This window comes from Oncorhynchus keta, chromosome 35 (assembly GCF_023373465.1).
Source record: "Oncorhynchus keta strain PuntledgeMale-10-30-2019 chromosome 35, Oket_V2, whole genome shotgun sequence".
NCBI classification, from domain to species: Eukaryota; Metazoa; Chordata; class Actinopteri; order Salmoniformes; family Salmonidae; genus Oncorhynchus; species Oncorhynchus keta.
In genome coordinates, this window is record NC_068455.1 from 19,372,785 (window position 1) to 19,393,783 (window position 20,999).

The 20,999-nt window shown below is 42.6% G+C and overlaps 1 protein-coding gene and 1 long non-coding RNA gene across 3 annotated transcripts; one reads left to right on the forward strand and one right to left on the reverse strand.

Moving 5' to 3' along the window:
- Positions 1-757: 757 nt before the first annotated feature.
- Positions 758-20,734, forward strand: LOC118368097 (prolyl hydroxylase EGLN3-like). 2 transcript variants are annotated; one of them, XM_035751868.2, is made up of 5 exons: positions 758-1,511; positions 17,493-17,612; positions 18,234-18,370; positions 18,651-18,724; positions 19,620-20,727. In XM_035751868.2, the coding sequence occupies exons 1-5, from the start codon at positions 1,020-1,022 to the stop codon at positions 19,655-19,657; spliced, it is 861 nt and encodes a 286-aa protein (XP_035607761.1). In that variant the 5' UTR covers positions 758-1,019; the 3' UTR covers positions 19,658-20,727. The 2 variants fall into 2 exon arrangements, with proteins under 2 accessions (XP_035607761.1, XP_035607762.1); XM_035751869.2 differs by lacking the exon at positions 758-1,511 and adding an exon at positions 2,184-2,963 and having other exon boundaries at positions 19,620-20,734.
- LOC127915895 (uncharacterized) lies at positions 3,357-7,106 on the reverse strand. The gene is made up of 3 exons (XR_008092813.1): positions 7,004-7,106; positions 4,313-6,062; positions 3,357-3,706 (listed from the first exon to the last, which is right to left on the reverse strand). It is a non-coding gene; the product is annotated as an uncharacterized LOC127915895 (long non-coding RNA).
- Positions 20,735-20,999: the final 265 nt, after the last annotated feature.

The following is a 20,999-nucleotide window of genomic DNA, read 5'->3' on the forward strand; positions in this document are numbered from 1 at the left end:
GCAACAATGTTATACTCTTTTTGACCAGACAGCATCAGATAGATGGGCTACACATACACATACACAGACATGCTTTCTCCGGTAAGATACATTCAGCCTCTTGAAAATTTGGTACGTTTTGGGGGAAACCTGGCTTCCCTTGGCATTCATAAATACACACCACTGGTTATGAATTGCAATTCATACAATGTTACAAATTTGCAATATGTGTTATATGTAAAAATTCAAATTTGTTGTGGCTAATGTTAGCTAGGTGGTTAACACTAACGTTATCTTGGTGGCTAACATTAGCTAGGGGTTCAGGGTTAAGGTTAGGAGTTAGGTTAAAGGGTTAGGGGAAAGGTTAGGTAACATGTTAAGTAGTTGAAAAAAGTCCCTAAAAAGTAGTAAGTAGTTGCAAAGTTGCAAAGTTGCTATTTAGGTAAAGTTGTCCGTAATGAGATTCAAACACACACCCTTTGGGTTGCTAAGATGTTTGTGTTATATGCCCACCTATTCACCTCGACCAACCACCCTCCTTCCGTTTTTGCCTTCAGTAACCTGTTTATGTAGCATATTAATTTGAGAGTCCTGGATTTTCGTTTACTATGTTACTTATAGTCTATGAGAACAGGCTGTTCATGTAGACTAGTGTCTACAAATGAATGTGATATTTGAGACTCTCTCACACATTTGTGTTCAGTTTGTGTGTGATATGGCTGTAGGAGGGATGTTTATTTCAACATTATAAAGAAACACGTATATTAACAATGACAACAATGTTATGTTGATCTGAGTCTTGCTGTTGGAAAACCACATTAGCGCCAGACTTTCGGGTGTCGCAGATGCACCTCCCCTGACTTCACTCCTCGACTTTCGACTGCAGTCGGTTACTTCAGCCTTTACCACTCAAACGAGCCCACTATCAATTGAGTATACTGACGCGACAAGTAGGCCTTTCAAACGGCTCAATCGGAAGATATTGGACTACTTTAGGAGAAAAACAATTAGCGGGGACTCTTCAAAGAAAAGCCCTCAAAATGAGCAATATTGCACTGGAGGGGGATGACCACAGTTTGGAAGTGTCCTCAAAGGGTAAAGTCACTGTTAATAATGATGAAGACAAGTCGAGGGAGGGGGTCTTGCCGTGTGGCCTCAGAAAACCCCGCAGTTACAGGCCAAAATCTAAAGACCATAAAAGGCTTAACCCTCACAAATTAGTTTTGCAATATATTGTGCCATGTATGAATTCATATGGTCTGTGCATTGTGGACAATTTTCTCGGAAACAAAATTGGAGAGCGCGTTCTACAAGAAGTCCGACACATTCACCAAGGTGGAAAGATGCAAGACGGGGAACTTGCAGGTGGAAACTTTGGCAAAAATAAATCCATTCGAGGTGATAAAATTGCGTGGGTGGAAGGGACTGAAACAGGTTGTGAAAACCTTGGGTTTCTATTGACAAGGATGGATAAACTCATCACCTATGCCGACGGTAAACTGGGAAGCTACAAAATTAAAGGGAGGCATAAGGTTAGTAGTATTTTACTCAATCAGGACTGACTGGTATTAATGCACAATCACTCATATTAACCGAGTTAAATTATGCATGTGCTTGTTTATGATGTATAGCCTATTCCTTAGGGCAACAGGTGGAAAAAACTGTCTATTCATATTTGATTCAATTGACCTGTTCTGTCTTTGTGCTCATATTGATAGTTCTTAGCCTAGACATGGACACCATTCTATAATTATACACAATTACTGAGTAATAGTAAATACTTCAATAAATTATTTATATTTTGTATTTATTATTGTTATTATTATTATACCCAGACACTTTTCATGGGGATGCAAAAGTCGGGGTTTGTGGCACTTTGCCATTGTCATGTTTACCTTAGTGGAGAGGACGTGCAGCGAGCGGCTTCAAGAGGGCTACATGCGCCTGGTGGAATCGTCAATGGCGGGGGACACTCCTAACGCACGCGCACAGAAATAAACATATATATATATGTATATATTTTATATATATATATATTTTTGTTTTGTTATATATATATATATAAATTGCTGTGGAGATGTTTGTGCAAAGGTCAATTACACAAAGTTGTATCTACTTATAAACGTCTGTATTTTATCATTAGCCCAATGAAAAACGCAATTTTAAACGATCACTTTAATTTTAGCCCAAATTTAAAATTAGGGATATTCATCGTTTATCCGTACTTATTTGTAATTGTGCATATAGAATAATATGCATTTATAAGCGTAAATGTAGTCCTAAATGTATGTGATCGTGCGTAGGCGTTCTGAGTCAGTTCAATAGAATGAATGAAGGTCCTTGCTTCCCTCCGCCCCTCAAGTGCTACAACACATCTTGCACGTTCTGTAGTTATATCCAGGTGCCTCATTCGCTGCTTGTTTATAGTTTGGAGTTTAGAGTTGCTGCAGAACATAACTGTTCTGTGACATTTCATTTCTTAAGAATTTAATCTAGTCGTTTTTGAGAGCTTCATTGATACATTTTTATCAGTGAACTGATGCACTGACATTACCATGCAGTTGCAGTAACAACTTTAGGAGCTGATTTAAGCTGCATTAAATTCCTCATAAATCGTCAAAATGCCTCTTCTGCAACATGTAATGGACACAGAGTTGGAGCGGTTAGCCGTGGACCAGATTGTCCCATCTCTACTGGACCAAGGATTCTTTTACGTAGACAACTTTCTAGGAGAATTGGTTGGGCACTTTGTTTTGAACCAAGTGAAAGAGATGCACTACTCTGGAGTTCTGCAGGATGGACAGCTGGCTGGTCCTGGCCCTTTTGGGGTGTCCAAAATAAACATTAGAGGAGATAAGATAGCCTGGGTCAATGGAGGTGAAAAGAGGTGCGAGGCTATTCACCTCCTTCTGACATTAATCGATAAGTTGGTTTCTCTTTGCATCGGTCGACTTGGGAAAAGTATAATTCGAGAAAGATCGAAGGTAAGTTGTGCGACAGTTTTGCGTAAATTGAGCGTGTCGATGGTGTTTGAAGGGGGTCACTGTTTTGACGACAGAGCTAATTTAGTAGGCCTGTACAGTACTACATTACTATAAACGCTACAGTCGTGGACACACCTCGAACACCTCTGTTTTGACGACAGAGCTAATTTAGTAGGCCTGCACAGTACTACATTACTATAAACGCTACAGTCGTGGACACACCTCTAACACCTCTGTTTTGACGACAGAGCTAATTTAGTAGGCCTGTACAGTACTACATTACTATAAACGCTACAGTCGTGGACACACCTCGAACACCTCTGTTTTGACGACAGAGCTAATTTAGTAGGCCTGCACAGTACTACATTACTATAAACGCTACAGTCGTGGACACACCTCTAACACCTCTGTTTTGACGACAGAGCTAATTTAGTAGGCCTGTACAGTACTACATTACTATAAAGCTACAGTCGTGGACACACCTCTAACACCTCTGTTTTGACGACAGAGCTAATTTAGTAGGCCTGTACAGTACTACATTACTATAAACGCTACAGTCGTGGACACACCTCTAACACCTCTGTTTTGACGACAGAGCTAATTTAGTAGGCCTGTACAGTACTACATTACTATAAACGCTACAGTTGTGGACACACCTCTAACACCTCTGTTTTGACGACAGAGCTAATTTAGTAGGCCTGTACAGTACTACATTACTATAAACGCTACAGTTGTGGACACACCTCTAACATCTCTGTTTTGACGACAGAGCTAATTTAGTAGGCCTGTACAGTACTACATTACTATAAACGCTACAGTCGTGGACACACCTCTAACACCTCTGTTTTGACTACAGAGCTAATTTAGTAGGCCTGTACAGTACTACATTACTATAAAGCTACAGTCGTGGACACACCTCTAACACCTCTGTTTTGACGACAGAGCTAATTTAGTAGGCCTGTACAGTACTACATTACTATAAACGCTACAGTCGTGGACACACCTCTAACACCTCTGTTTTGACTACAGAGCTAATTTAGTAGGCCTGTACAGTACTACATTACTATAAAGCTACAGTCGTGGACACACCTCTAACACCTCTGTTTTGACGACAGAGCTAATTTAGTAGGCCTGTACAGTACTACATTACTATAAACGCTACAGTCGTGGACACACCTCTAACACCTCTGTTTTGACTACAGAGCTAATTTAGTAGGCCTGTACAGTACTACATTACTATAAACGCTACAGTCGTGGACACACCTCTAACACCTCTGTTTTGACTACAGAGCTAATTTAGTAGGCCTGTACAGTACTACATTACTATAAAGCTACAGTCGTGGACACACCTCTAACACCTCTGTTTTGACGACAGAGCTAATTTAGTAGGCCTGTACAGTACTACATTACTATAAACGCTACAGTTGTGGACACACCTCTAAACGTACTATTGATGGAAGAAATATGTATATTGTTATTATATGACCTAAACTTTATATAACATGTTAGAGTCTGGCCTAGGTCTATATGATGTTCTTACAAATGCACTGTTTATATATAAGGGGTTAAAACAAGTCAAATGTAAACTTTTAATGTCATGTGCACAAATACAGTGAAATGCCTTTCTTGCAAGCACTAAACCCAACAATAATCAGTAATCATTATCAATGTAGTAGTAAAAATAACATAAGGTAGAACAAAAACACACAATAAATAAAACTAAGAAGAACATGAGAAGTAAGTAAGCTATACTGTATACAGGGTCAGTTCCAATACTATATTTACAATGTGCAGGGATACTGGAGTGAAAGAGGTACAAACACTACATGTCCAAAAGTATGTGGACACCTGCTCGTTAAACACCTCATTCCAAAATCATGGGCATTAATATGGAGTTGGTCCACCGTTTGCTGCTATAACAGCCTCCACTCTTCTGGGAAGGCTTTCCACTAGATGTTGGAACATTGCTGTGGGGACATATTTCCGTTCAGCCAGAAGAGCATTAGTGAAGTGGAGCACTGATGTTGGGCTATTCGGCCTGGCTCACAGTCGGCGTTCCAATTCATCCTAGAGGTGTTCGATGGGGTTGAGATCAGGGCTCTGTGCATGCCAGTCAAGTTATTCCACACCGATCATGACAAACCATTTCTGGATTGACCTCATTTGTGCACGCACGGGGGCATTGTCATGCTGAAACAGGAAAGGGCCTTCCCCAAACTATTGCCACAAAGTTGGAAGCACAGAATAATCTAGAATGTCATTGTATGCTGTAGCGTTAAGATTTTCCTTCACTGGAACTAAGTGGCCTAGCCTGAACCATGAAAAACAGCCCAGACATTATTCCTCCTCCACCAAACTTTACAGTTGGCACTACTTTACAGTTGGCACTATGCATTGTCTGTCGTACTGCCAGATAGTGAAGCGTGATTATTCACTCCAGAGAACATGTTTCCACTACTCCAGAGTCCAATGGCGACGAGCTTTACACCATTCCAGCTGACGCTTGGCTAGGGTGGCTGGAGTCTTCAACGATTTTTGGGCCTTCCTTTCAACCCGCCTGATATAGAAGTCCTGAATGGCAGGGAGCCTGATGTAGAGGTCCTGAATGGCAGGGAGCCTGATATAGAGGTCCTGAATGGCAGGGAGCCTGATGTAGAGGTCCTGAATGGCAGGGAGCCTGATGTAGAGGTCCTGAATGGCAGGGAGCCTGATGTAGAGGTCCTGAATGGCAGGGAGCCTGATGTAGAGGTCCTGAATGGCAGGGAGCCTGATGTAGAGGTCCTGAATGGCAGGGAGCCTGATGTAGAGGTCCTGAATGGCAGGGAGCCTGATGTAGAGGTCCTGAATGGCAGGGAGCCTGATGTAGAGGTCCTGAATGGCAGGGAGCCTGATGTAGAGGTCCTGAATGGCAGGGAGTTCGGCCCCAGTGATGTCCTGGGATGTCCGCAGCCTGTCAAGATGCTCTCAATGGTACAGCTGTATAACTTTTTGAGGATTTGATGTCCCACGAGTTCTTCATGACAGTGTGCGTGTGTGGACCATTTTAAGTCCTTGGTGATTTGGACACCGAGGAACCTCTCGAACCGCTCCACTGCACCCCTGTTAATGTAAAACACAACTATTGGGCTATATGGATTTTTATGTCCTAATATTTTATTATATTCTATTCATTTAAGAGTTGGCCTATGCATTCTGAATTATATACTTTTTTAATGCATATCAGTCAACTTTTTAAAATGTTGTCAGTGAACTTTGGATTGCCACCATTTTGGGTATTTAATACTCCCCTTTTTACCATCATATATTTGTAATAATTGTGAGCCTCAAAGTGTAGGCTTACAGTTGGACCAATTGCTTACATACTGTAAACATACTTCATTACATGTTTTGCAGTGCTTTGTAAAGCATTGTTGCATAGAGCCATGGCAATCCCACAATCTATTCACAGTAACTTTGATCTTATATGCAGTCAACAGGGAATGCGAACACACGTATGTTGTGTTGATTGCAGTGGAAGTTATGGGTGGTACGTGACCCCTCACGCTGCCTATAGCTGTTTGTACTCTCAGAAAATCAGAGTTTCAAGCAGGAAATAGCGTGTGAACACGATACTACATTGCAACACACCAGACTTGGCCATAGTGTCAGTCAGTACTGCACATCCCACCACCACCCACAGCCCAACACCCTTCTCCCTTTCTCACATCACTGGACCCTGCTCCCAGTCTTATGTGGACAAACCATTTATCAGATGATAATGTGTAAAAAAAACAGCAGAAAATGATCATGTGTCATTTATTCATGTTAAAGAAGGATTTATAGACGGTTGAGTGCTGCAGTATCTTTGTCACTTGTTTATTGGATAACACTCATTTGAATTGATTTGACTGCTCTGTGGAGATGTTTTATTTGTTGAGATTTGGAAGCACTTTTGATCAAACATAACAAATGTCAGTGGATTCTAAAGACACAACTTTCCTCATAAGATATCATTACAAAGAAAAGGTGACAAAGATGAAACTGTCAAAAGAGTATTTTACCTGGTTGACACCCAGCCTGTTAATTTGTCTGTTGTCTGGACTGATTGAGAAGTCATTGACTGTTGGAGGGGGAGAGAGAGAACGAGAGCGGGATATAGAGGGACATGGAGAGAGATAGGGAAAAGGAGAGAGGGAGGAAGAGGGAGAGAGATGGAAGAGAGGGAGAGAGGCCTGTAGACCTAGCAGTGCTATGTTGCGTCTGCTGGCTCATGCTGGACACGTAGCACTGTCATTAAACCTTCAACATCCTGGCAGCCTGCCAGCTCTGCTCTGTGTGGACTTCCCCCTCCTCCCACTCCTCCTTTCTCTTGCTTCATATGTTTTCGCTCTTCTTTGACAACACTGTGTGTACGTGCATACGTGCCCCCACTGTAGACAGTAAACACTGTGTGCGTCATAACACCCCTTTCCTCAGTATGTGCCGACAGGAAATATGCTGCGGTGCAAATAAACTAAAGGATCACTTTATCAGATAAAACCCTCGTGATGTTGCTCCAGAAGAGGCATTTTATTACAGCTTTATTATATGGGTGTGTGCATAATAGTAATCGTTCAACAATCAAAGGAGAGAGATTGTTGAAGGATTAGTCTAAAGGTTGCTGTGAAATTGTTAGGTTGCTGGCATGACACGATTCCAATGCAATTTTTATGGTCATTATATTATCCTTTTTCTTTCGTGTCTGGGGATATTCTTCTTTAAGAAACCTAATATGGACTCTTCCTGGAGAAACTGAAAATCGCAGGATAAGATGAAGGGTTTATTTCCAAAACGCCAGATCCACCAATTTTTCACTTGTGTTTTTTCCATCAGAAATGAATGCTTATGGGTACCTTTATGTGTGTGTAAATATTACTGTTCTCAGATTTTTTATTCATAGATTTTAGATGTGTATTAAAATGGGTTTTGTTGCAAAACGCTATATTGTATTTCCAATGTTTAGGTGGAATGGAATGTTCATATCCTGTATATCTACCATATAAATTCAACAAATCATAAATATAGCCTCATGCTTGATTAGAGTTAGGCTTTGTCCCAAATGTCACCCTATTCCCTATATCAGGGCTCTCCAACCCTGTTCCTGGAGAGCTACCGTCCTATAGGTTTTAACTCTAACCCTGTTCCTGGAGAGCTACCGTCCTATAGGTTTTAACTCTAACCCTGTTCCTGGAGAGCTACATTCCTGTAGGTTTTAACTCTAACCCTGTTCCTGGAGAGCTACCGTCCTGTAGGTTTTAACTCTAACCCTGTACCTGGAGAGCTACCGTCCTGTAGGTTTGAACTCTAACCCTGTTCCTGGAGAGCTACCGTCCTGTAGGTTTTAACTCTAACCCTGTTCCTGGAGAGCTACCGTCCTGTAGGTCTTAACTCTAACCCTGTTCCTGGAGAGCTACCGTCCTGTAGGTCTTAACTCTAACCCTGTTCCTGGAGAGCTACCGTACTGTAGGTTTTAACTCTAACCCTGTTCCTGGAGAGCTACCATCCTGTAGGTCTTAACTCTAACCCTGTTCCTGGAGAGCTACCGTCCTGTAGGTTTTAACTCTAACCCTGTTCCTGGAGAGCTACCGTCCTGTAGGTTTTAACTCTAACCCTGTTCCTGGAGAGCTACCGTCCTGTAGGTTTTAACTCTAACCCTGTTCCTGGAGAGCTACCGTCCTGTAGGTCTTAACTCTAACCCTGTTCCTGGAGAGCTACCATCCTGTAGGTCTTAACTCTAACCCTGTTCCTGGAGAGCTACCGTCCTGTAGGTTTTAACTCTAACCCTGTTCCTGGAGAGCTACACTCCTGTAGGTTTTAGAGTTAAAAAGGTTAGAGTTAAAACCTACAGGAGTGTAGCTCCTAGGTGTGGCTGGAACGCAATCAGTGGAATGGTATCAAATACATCAAACACATTGTTTCCATGTGTTTGATGCCAATTCCATTTGTGACGTTCCAGCCATTATTATGAGCCGTCCTCCCCTCAGCAGCCTCCACTGGTATACAGTATCTCATTTTGCACAACAATGTGATTGTTTGTCTCTGAAATAAAACCATAAACTGATAGTTTTCAAACACATTCATGTATGTCATCTAAAAACCCCATGACATGATTAGATGTGGGATTACACACCAATGTCTTTCATAAGTTCTTTGAACAAAATAGCTAATTTACCAACATTTATGAAATTGGATATATAGTCTTTTGGAATGAAACTAGAAACTAGAATTTTGAAAAGAATAATGGACAAATGTTGCACAATTCAGATGTGGAAAGCTCTTAGAGACTGTTGTGGAAATTCTACACATGGGACACTTGAAATCAATCTTAAATGAATCATTGTTTATTAAAAGCAAGCTGGAGAGGTCACAGTCAAACTTAGATGCATAAAGTACCAATCTGAAGTGATGACACAAAATACAATATTAACATTTTAAAGGCTGTCTCTTCCCATGATAAAATGTTCCATCACAAGACTTAACCAGAAAGACTCACAGCTGTGTTTGCTGCCAAAGGTGCTTCTAAATCAAATCAAATCAAATGTATTTATATAGCCCTTCGTACATCAGCTGATATCTCAAAGTGCTGTACAGAAACCCAGCCTAAACCCCCAAACAGCAAGCAATACAGGTGTAGAAGCATGGTGGCGAGGAAAAATTCCCTAGAAAGGCCAAAACCTAGGAAGAAACCTAGAGAGGAACCAGGCTATGAGGGGTGGCCAGTCCTCTTCTGGCTGTGCCGGGTGGAGATTATAACAAAACATGGCCAAGATGTTCAAATGTTCATAAATGACCAGCATGGTCAAATAATAATAATCACAGTAGTTGTCGAGGGTGCAGCAAGTCAGCACCTCAGGAGTAAATGTCAGTTGGCTTTTCATAGCCGATCATTAAGAGTATCTCTACCACTCCTGCTGTCTCTAGAGAGTTGAAAACAGCAGGTCTGGGACAGGTAGCACGTCCGGTGAACAGGTCAGGATTCCATAGCCGCAGGCAGAACAGTTGAAACTGGAGCAACAGCATGGCCAGGTGGACTGGGGACAGCAAGGAGTCATAATGCCAGGTAGTCCTGAGGCATGGTCCTAGGGCTCAGGTCCTCCGAGAGAGAGAGAGAGAGAGAGAGAGAGAGAGAGAAAGAAAGAGAGAATTAGAGAATTAGAGAGATCATACTTAAATTCACACAGGACACCGGATAAGACAGGATAAGTACTCCAGATATAACAAACTGACCCTAGCCCCCCAATACATAAACTACTGCAGCATAAATACTGGAGGCTGAGACAGGAGGGGTCAGGAGACACTGTGGCCCCATCCGCTGATACCCCCGAACAGGGCCAAACAGGAAGGATATAACCCCACCCACTTTGCCAAAGCACAGCCCCCACACCACTAGAGGGATATCTTCAACCACCAACTTACCATCCTGGGACAAGACTCTCTGCCACGGCACAACCCAAGGGGGGGGGGCGCCAACCCAGACAGGAAGATCACAACAGTGACTCAACCCACTCAAGTGACGCACCCCTCCTAGGGACGGCATGAAAGAGCACCAGTAAGCCAGTAACTCAGCCCCTGTAATAGGGTTAGAGGCAGAGAATCCCAGTGGAAAGAGGGGAACTGGCCAGGCAGAGACAGCAAGGGCAGTTCGTTGCTCCAGAGCCTTTCCGTTCACCTTCACACTCCTGGGCCAGACTAGACTCAATTATATGACCCACTGAAGAGAAGCGTCTTCAGTAAAGACTTAAAGGTTGAGACCGAGTCTGCGTCTCTCACATGGGTAGGCAGACCATTCCATAAAAATGGAGCTCTATAGGTGAAAGCCCTGCCTCCAGCTGTTTGCGTAGAAATTCTAGGGACAATTAGGAGACCTGCATCTTGTGTACGTGTAGGTATGTACGGCAGGACCAAATCAGAGAGATAGGTAGGAGCAAGCCCATGTAATGCTTTGTAGGTTAGCAGTAAAACCTTGAAATCAGCCCTTGCCTTAACAGGAAGCCAGTGTAGGGAGGTGTCGTGATTTTGTATTAGTTAATGTGACTACCGTTGCTCATCGAATGATTAAAGTTTCTAATTACGTGATTAACTGAATCAAGCAATTATTAACTCATTAACTTGGGACACCATGGGAAAACTAGTTTCTATTTCCCAAATTAACTCACAGAATATTAGAATATCGATTTTACAACAGTTGCTAATTAACCAGTTACCTCTGCCATCTCGTTCTGAACATTGTATAGTCCGGGAATCTGCATGGACCCGGGTCTCACCAATGAGTTCGTACCACACCAATGGCTGGCTCATATGTCCTCTGCTCTAGGAATTGCTTATGACTGAGTCAGGTCGCTCCTGAAAGCGATCGAAAGAAATAACCCTAAATTGGGCCCAACTAGTATTATCTTCAGAATGCCTGCATCGGCTGATACTTATGCCCTAGCTCGTAGCATTCAGTAGACCTCCCCTACACACGGGCTTTCGTCAGAAATACCACAGGGGTGGTTCCCTCCAGACCAGTATCTGGGTGCAATTGAACGTCACAAACACACACACACTTCTCTCCCACACTAGTCCTGCCTATAGCTATTAATGGTATATATGTATCTTGCTACAACATTTTTATGGAATTAACCCAACAGTGCGGCCTATTCCTATATTAGATTCCTCACAGGGGGCACTAATATGTCGTGACGTTGTATTAGTTAATGTGACGACTGTTGCTCATCGAATGATTAAATTTCTAATTGCGTGATTAACTGAATCAAGCAATTATTAACTCATTAACTTGGGGCACCATGGGAAAACTAGTTTTTATTGAGTTTCTATTTCCCAAATTAACTCAAAGAATATCATAATATCGATTTTACAACAGCCACTAATTAATCAGTTACCTCTACCATCTCGTTCTGAACGTTGTATAGTCCATGAATCTGTACGGACCCGTGTCTCACCAATGAGTTCGTACCACACCAATCTTAGTTGAATATTCATGTACTATAAAGCTAAAATTATAATAAAAGATACACATAGACAAAAAACATTATAGGCTATTGATTAGAACTTAGTATAACGGGCCAACACACTATGGCGCGTGTTACCCACAATGGGGATTTCAAAGAGAAAGAAAAAGAGAAAGTACACGAGAGAAATATACATTTGGGTGAATTTGTCAGCTATGCTTATTCTAACCCTAGCCTTGCCCCAAACTGCCGCTCTTATTGGTCAGAATATAATGATGTAATTACGTGGGGAAGTTATCTGTAGATCCTCCATATGGATTGTTCAGGCTGCTCGATGATGCACTTCTCCGGCGCGCCTTTTGTCACGCCTTGGTCTTAGTATTTTGTGTTTTCTTTAATTATTTGGTCAGGCAAGGGTGTGACATGGGTTTATGTTGTTGTATTTCGTATTGGGGTTTTTGTATTATTGGGATTGTTATTTCATGTGTCACTTTTTTCTATTAAAGTCATGAGTAACCACTACGCTGCATTTCGGTCCGACTCTCTTTCTACAAACGAAGAACGCTGTTACAGAATCACCCACCACACACGGACCGAGCACTGCATTGTCGGAACTAGAAGCCCAAGCATTTCGCTACACTCGCATTAACATCTGCTGTTATGTGTACACATACATGTGTATGTGACAAATAAAATTTGTTTTGATTTGATTTAGCAGCGTGTTAACAGGCAGCGACAGCTTGAACAGCAAAAGGAGGACGTTATGGACAGCAATGGCATGGAGTATACGACGTGGGAAGAAATAGACAGGTGGGCGGCCGACCCAGAGAGAGTGCAGGAGCCCGCGAAGAGGGCTATAGGCGAATGGAGTCGAAAAGAAAAACACGGCGGCGCAGAGCGAAAACCGAAAGTAACCCCCAAATATTTATTGGGGGAGGGCTCAGAGAGAGAGTGGCTGAGTCAGGAGTCAGACCTGAGCCAACTCTCCCTGTTAATCGTGAAGAGCAGTTGCAGTGGGAGAGGCTGCACCACTTGGAGAATTGGACATGGGAGGAGGAATTAGACGGAAAAGGACCCTTGGCTCAGCCTGGAGAATATCGACGTCCCAAGGAAGAAATAGAGGCGGCTAAAGCGAGAGGCGCTGGTATGAGGAGGCAGCATGGCGACGCGGATGGAAGCCCGAAAAGCAGTCCAAAAAAATTATTGGGGGCTTAATGGGAGTATACCAGGCTTCCTGTGCGTGTCCTCGATCCTGTAGCACCAGTTCCAGCACCACGCACCAGGCCTTCTGTGTGCCTCGCCTGTTCAGCACAGCCAGAGCCTTCCTTCCCTCCTGCGCTGTCGGAGTCTCCCGCCTCTCCAGCGCTGTCGGAGCCTTTCTCCTCTCCTGCGCTACCGGAGTCTCCTGTCTGTTCAGCGCTATCAGAGCCTTCCTTCCCTCCTGCGCTGTCGGAGTCTCCCGCCTGTTCAGCGCTATCAGAGCCTTCCTCCTCTACAGCGCTGCCGGAGCCTCCTGCCTGTTTGGAGCAGCCTGAGCTGTCAGTCTGCATGAAGCAGCCAGAGCTTCCAGTCTGCAAGGAGCTGCTAGTCTGCAAGGAGCTGCCAGTCTGCAAGGTGCTGCCAGCCTGCATGGAGCAGTCAGAGCTGTCAGCCTGCATGGAGCAGTCAGAGCTGTCAGTCTGTATGAAGCAGCCAGAGCTGTCAGTCTGCATGAAGCTGCCAGTCTGCAAGGAGCTGCCAGTCTGCAAGGTGCTGCCAGCCTGCATGGAGCAGTCAGAGCTGTCAGTCTGCATGACGCAGCCAGAGCTGTCAGTCTGCAAAGAGCTGCCAGTCTGCAAGGAGCTGTCAGCCTGCATGGAGCAGCCAGAGCTGTCAGTCTGCAAGGAGCTGTCAGTCTGTATAGAGCAGCTAGATCCGCCAGTCAGCCATGATCTTCTAGATCTGCCAGTCAACCAGATTATTCCAGATCTGCCAGTCAACCAGTCTCTTCCAGATCTGCCAGTCAACCAGTCTCTTCCAGATCTGCCAGTCAACCAGTCTCTTCCAGATCTGCTCGTCAACCAGAATCTTCCAGATCCGCCAGCCAGCCAGGATCTACCGGAGCCTACTACCTGCCTGAGCTTCATCTCAGTACTGGGCTTCCTCTCAGTACTGGGCTTCCTCTCAGTACTGGGCTTTCTCTCAGTACTGGGCTTCCCCTCAGTTCCGGGCTGCCCCTCAGTTCCGGGCTGCCCCTCAGTCTCGAGCTGCCCCTCAGTCCCGAGCTGCCCCTCAGTCCCGAGCTGCCCCTCAGTCCCGAGCTGCCCCTCAGTCCCGAGCTGCCCCTCAGTCCCGAGCTGTCCCTCAGTCCCGAGATGCCCCTCAGTCACGAGCTGCTCCTCAGTTCTGTGGGGTTCTGGGTGAGGACTATTAGGCCATGGTCGGCGGCGAGGGAGGATTATCCCAGGACGCGAAGGGGAGGAACTAGGACATTAATGGAGTGGGGTCCACGTCCCGAGCCAGAACCGCCACCATGGACAGACGCTTACCCGGACCCTCCCTATGATTTTGAGGTGCGTCCGGGGGTCCGCACCTTAGGGGGGGGGGGGGTCTGTCACGCCTTGGTCTTAGTATTTTGTGTTTTCTTTAATTATTTGGTCAGGCCAGGGTGTGACATGGGTTTATGTTGTTGTATTTCGTATTGGGGTTTTTGTATTATTGGGATTGCGGCTGAGTAGGGGTGTTGTATGGGCTTGGCTGCCTGAGGCGGTTCTCAATCAGAGTCAGGTGATTCTCGTTGTCTCTGATTGGGAACCGTATTTAGGTAGCCTGCTTTCGCTTTGTATTTCGTGGGTGATTGTTCCTGTCTCTGTGTAGTTTCACCAGATAGGCTGTAATAGGTTTCACGTTCCGTTTGTTGTTTTGTATTTTGTATCGTTATTTCATGTGTCACTTTTTCTATTAAAGTCATGAGTAACCACTACGCTGCATTTCGGTCCGACTCTCTTTCTACAAACGAAGAACGCCGTTACACCTTTCTCGTCATCCTCACGATGTCAGTGTCCTTTTGGCTTAGGAGTCTGTTCCCTCACCCTTGCTATGAAAGGGGTCTTCTGAAGACAGACAGCTCTGTAGCGCAGAGCTCACAGCATAAGAATGAAACCTTTTAGATACCACGATTCGCTGGGATTGGATGCTAAGGGGGTCCGGCTTGAATTCACCCGCTTAGACACAGCTACTCATCCGTAGCTTGGGTAGAATTTTTTTTTTTCGTCTTCAAACTTGTGTTGCGTTCTTGACTTTTTAGACCTTGGCTGCAGCTTGGGTCACGTAGTCTTCCCTGTAAATTCTTTACTCACAGGTTTTATACCCTTGGGTCAGAAGTGGGCGTAACCGCCTTTAGGGCAATTTTCTGGGCGTACCAAGTTATGAGGGCATGGTCTAGATTTTACTCCAATCTTATTTTAGACAACTAACTTCACATTTCATCTTTCCCAAAACATTCTCTTTGATTTGGATATTGTCCATACAACGTACAAACATCAAACATATACTAGGAAAACCTTTAATAACAAAACAAAAATTACATACATTTTCATATTCCATCTATCGTCATGACCACCATTGTGGCTGACGGAAACCATTGTTCCAAAGTCCCTTTATTTCATGTTTAATGTTCTGAGGCTGGTTCTCCATAGTGACAGGACAAAATAATTTGTCTGTGGCCTGAGATTTACCAGGGGCGTTAGGGGTCATAAAACCCCCACATCTTCAGACCCCTAGATCTCTCCTCTTCTGTTGGGGTTGAGAGATAATCTGTAAGGTTGTGGTCTCCTGTAACCTGACCTGATCAGGACAGTCATGACAGAGGCTATGTCACGGTTTTCTTCCTGGGAAGGAGAGGCGGACCAAAACGCAACGTGGTTATTGTTCATGGTTCTTTAATAAGAAAACTCAAACATGAACAAACTACAAAACAATAAACGTGAAAACCAAAACAGCCCCATCTGGTGCAGTAAACACAAAGACAGGAAACAATCACTCACAAAATACCCAAAGAATATGGTTGCCTAAATATGGTTCCCAATCAGAGACAACAATAAACACCTGCCTCTGATTGAGGACCAATCTAGGCAACCATAGACTTACCTAGACACCTAAACTGAACACAACCCCATAAATCTACAAAAACCCCTAGACAAGTCAAAACACATAAATCACCCATATCACACCCTGGCCTAACTAAAATAATAAAGAAAACAAAGATAACTAAGGCCAGAGCGTGACAGGCTAGCACTCAAGTAATATGATCACATTTTTTGGTTCCAGTCAGGATTCTAGCAGCCGTATTTAGCACTAACTGAAGTTTATTTAGTGCTTTATCCGGGTAGCCGGAAAGTAGAGCATTGCAGTAGTCTAACCTAGAAGTAACAAAAGCATGGATACATTTTTCTGCATCATTTTTGGACAGAAAGTTTCTGATTTTTGCAATGTTACGTAGATGGAAAAAAGCTGTCTTTGAAACAGTCTTGATATGTTTGTCAAAAGAGAAATCAGGGTCCAGAGTAACGCCGAGGTCCTTCACAGTTTTATTTGAGACGGCTGTACAACCATTAAGATTGATTGTCAGATTCAACAGAAGATCTCAGAAGATCATGAAAATCAAGATCAAGAGAGCTTTTGCCGTTCTGCTCCACGGGACTTTTCTGTCCTCCCTGAGCTCGGCTTAGGACTCCTGCATTACCGTTTGACAGGTATACCGCCCTTCTACAAAGTATTGACTCAGGAGTGTGAATACTTATGTAAATTAGATATTTCTGTATATATTATTTATAAATTTTACACACAATATATTTTCTAAAATTTCTATAAAAAAAAAATCCACTTTGTCATTATTGGGTATTGTGTGTAGATGGGTGAGAATTATTATTTTTTAATCCATTTTAAATTCAGGCTGTAACAAAACAAAAGATGGACTAATTCAAAGGCACTGTACATCTATTAAACAAATAAATCCTCATCCGATTATGTGTCTACACCTACTAGCCTTAACTTGTGATCCATATCTGATGCCCAAATGAAACGTTACATGACATAACGTCACTTGGCCTCTAGTAAACCCTCTATCTGACCCAATGTGCCCACCCCTGGTCGTAACCACACGCGTCTTCATCTGCATCGCTTTGAGGGCTTTTCTTGGCTTTCTTATCACAAGATAGATTACCACAGTTTGGTTAATTGTGCTTCCTTGGATGCTGACTGAATGCACGTAGGCCAGTTCTGCTGAAACCACAACGCTCCCTCCCCAAACAACGCTTACAGGAAATGTTCTCCAACCAACATATTAACCCATAAATGTCTTCATGTTATATTTTTTATCTCTGATTTGCAGAAACTATTTCTGTATTCTTAGAATATAGTCAAGGCATTTCTACAAATATTTTCTCACAAAAAAAGGCTTCTGTAATGGTGTACACTACAGTTGTCATGTTACATATTGTCACATGATCAGCGATTATACAGATGATGATGTGTATCAGACTGAGAACTAATGTTTTGTGGTTTGTTTTGTCTGTTTCAGGCGATGGTGGCGTGTTATCCAGGAAAAGGGACAGGATATGTGAAACATGTGGACAATCCCAATGCTGACGGTCGCTGCATCACCTGTATCTACTACCTCAACAAAAACTGGAACCCCCAGGTGAGTGGCAGATTTATAAAATATTTATGACATATTATTGTATATATTTAATTTCGGAAAAAAAGTAGATGATGCTTAACCAACGCGAGTAGAGGTGGAACCTAAAAATGTATAGAGATCATTGGACAGGAAAAGGCGCATCACTGGCTCACCATAACAATATTTGTTTTATTTCGACAAGTTGAAAAAATTGATGTTTTGGCCTTCAATGGTCTTCTGCAGAAGGTATTTGAAGGCCGAAACGTCTAGCTTTTAAACTTGTCTCATAAAACTAAGCGTTTGCTGTCCAATTTTTTATTTAATTTCGTACATATTCTTATGCTGTTTTATATGTTTTTTACTATGGGATACACCCACAGTCCTTTCAGATTACAGTTTGGTTTTCAAGACAGTCACTGTACTGTCAGTTTAATTGTTCGGCTCCCTTTATAACATCAGGATTCTTGCCATATTTATGCTTTATATTTAGAGACAATGAAAATGTGAGATGTTGCCGTCCACTGTTTGTTGGATAACCGCCTCTGATTTAGGATCTTTGTAAATTGCAGAGCAAGTCTCTTACGGCTCAACTTGCTATTCTGTAAAGCTGAAATGAAAAATGTGTCTTTGTTATTTTGGCAGGAGCATGGAGGAATTCTTCGCATTTTTCCCGAAGGCAAATCCTATGTTGCAGATGTTGAGCCCCTGTTTGACAGACTGCTGTTCTTTTGGTCAGATAGAAGGAATCCACATGAGGTGCAGCCTTCATATGCAACAAGGTCTGTTTAATGCATCATACTGTTATTATTATATTGATAATTGCTCAGTTAAGTAATGTGCAACAAAGTCTGTTTGATGCAACATACTGTTATTACACTGATAATTATTCATATGCAAAAATGTCTGAATCTGCGGTTGAATGTATCCTACTGGTATTATTATACAGAAGACATTTCTCAGTTAATTTTCTTGACACTGTTAGATTTTCATAAAATGCTAAAAAAGATGTAATGTAATTATGTAATAATACTAATAATTCAGAATATTGCTTTGTTCCAGATATGCTATAACCGTGTGGTATTTCGATTCAGAAGAAAGGGCAGAGGCAAAGAGACGGTTTAGAGACTTAACAGGTACATTTCTCCATTGGATTATTTTACTTACTTCTATGTGTAAAGAAAAACATTCGGTAACACTTTACATGAAGTTCGTCTTATTCCTGCATAGTAACATTGTAGTTGCTACAGTCAGGTTAACTGGCATCAGGTTACACCATGTATCCTAATGTAACCTAATCCTTTACTTAGTCGCTTCATCCATTTTCAGATTTATAGATGAATCATATACACCTATTGATTCTTGAAAATGTAACATATAAATGCCTCATTAACTTAGTTCAACTGTCGTACCCCATCAGAACCCAAAATATAAGCTTGCTTTACTACAATGTTTGTAACCAATTTAAATGTAAACACACACTGTATAGCCTCAAAACATGTTTAAGGGCTCGAGGGCTCTGTTCAGTCTGGAAAGCTGAAGTGTTACAGATTCCACGATACAAATGTAAAGGTGATTTTTGATTGAGCCGACATATGCAGCATTTACCGTGAATGCAGTCTCGGCTAAAATGGGAAAATTGCCTTTAAATTTCAAACACGCTGTAAGGCTGAAATTCTGAAAGCCGTATTGAATAGAGCCCTAAAACTATAATTTATACAGTAGTTTTAAGTCCTTGCATCCATAACGGTAGAGCATGGCGCTTGTAACGCCAGGGTAGTGGGTTCGATCCCCGGGACCACCCATACGTAGAATGTATGCACACATGACTGTAAGTCGCTTTGGATAAAAGCATCTGCTAAATGGCATATATTATTATTATTATTATTATTATAACTCTGTCTATGAATTTTAGAGTGGTTCCATTTCTCCAGGTCCATCTCCCAGCCTTTTACCAAAGAGAAGGGGGGCGATCGCTTTGTTATTATTTAAATGAAGGATTCTAACTTTAATGGCATTAATCTATTTCAGCCTCCACCCAAGACCCGGACGGAAGCAGTACTCCCTGAACTTTGACCTTATAAGAGACTCCATCCTGTGTGACACAATACAACACTGGATCCCTAATCCTTTGTACTGACAGAGTTGTCATGCTTTGGTCTAATCACTGTTTGGACTGTGCTGTGGTACCTCTTCTAAACGCTACAAAGATGTTGAAAGTTACAAAGATGTGTGGTTGTGGTAGATGATAAGAAGAGACGTTAATGGCGTTGTGCATATATTTAGAAATAAAATTATTTTCTGCTCTTTCAATAACAGCGATTCTCGTCATTGTATTTAAATGAATCAACCCAAATAATACTGTACTACTTCCTGAAATGTCTTTATAGAATATGGTTAAAGAATGTAGTTGGGTTAAAATCAACTGAATTTTCTTCTTTAACTACTACTGTTCTAAAATAATTGTTTACCAGTTCATGCATGCCAGAGAGAGAGAGAGAGAGAGAGAGAGGGTGGGGTATGTGCATGCTCACGTGTGTATTATACAATTTGGTTCATCTATAATTATTAAAATGTTTGAATGTAAATCTTGAACAGTAAATATGAATTGAGGTGACAATGTTATGATGAAAATCACTAAGGCCTAGATTCAATAAGATCAAGCGTTAACTGACGATAGCTGACACCTGCATAGCTGATGTTTTGGCGCTGTTTGAGGTGGAACAGCATTGGACATGTCAAATTGCAGCTGCTCTTGATCATTGTCAGGAAGCCACAGCCATCACACTTCCGTTAGAAGTTCAGAATGAGAAAGTATAGACGATATAGAAATAATCACACTCAAGCTGAAAATCATTAAACAAACTAATGAGGATTTCTATAAATCTAATCGAGGTGTGGATTACATCTTACATTCCAGTATTCCAACTTGTAAACAAGGCTGCATGGGATTTCTTTTAATGCGACTCCATGCGGCCGATGGCAATTTCCGCTTTAGGTATGTGCCAGGTGCCGCTTGTTGATTTGACAGCGCTAACGCTGTTCCCCCTCCATCACCGCCAAAACATCCAAAACAGGTGTGAGATATCACCGGTTAACGCTTGATCTGAATGAATTGGGGTCCTCAATAAAAATCAGAATGGGCACCTGTCTGACTTGTTTTAAGTTGGTAATGCAATCTGGAGCACTCAAGGGCCAATCCAAAATGGTGATCAGGCCTTCCACTGTTGTGTCATTGGCAAACTTAATGATTTTGTTGCAGTCGCACCTGGCCATGCAGTCATGAGTACAGGGAGTACAGGAGGGGAGGAAGCACGCACCCCTGAGGGGCCACTGTGTTGAGGATCAGCGTGGCGGATGTGTTTTTACCTATCCTTACTACCTGAACGCTGAGCTGTAGTCAATGAATAG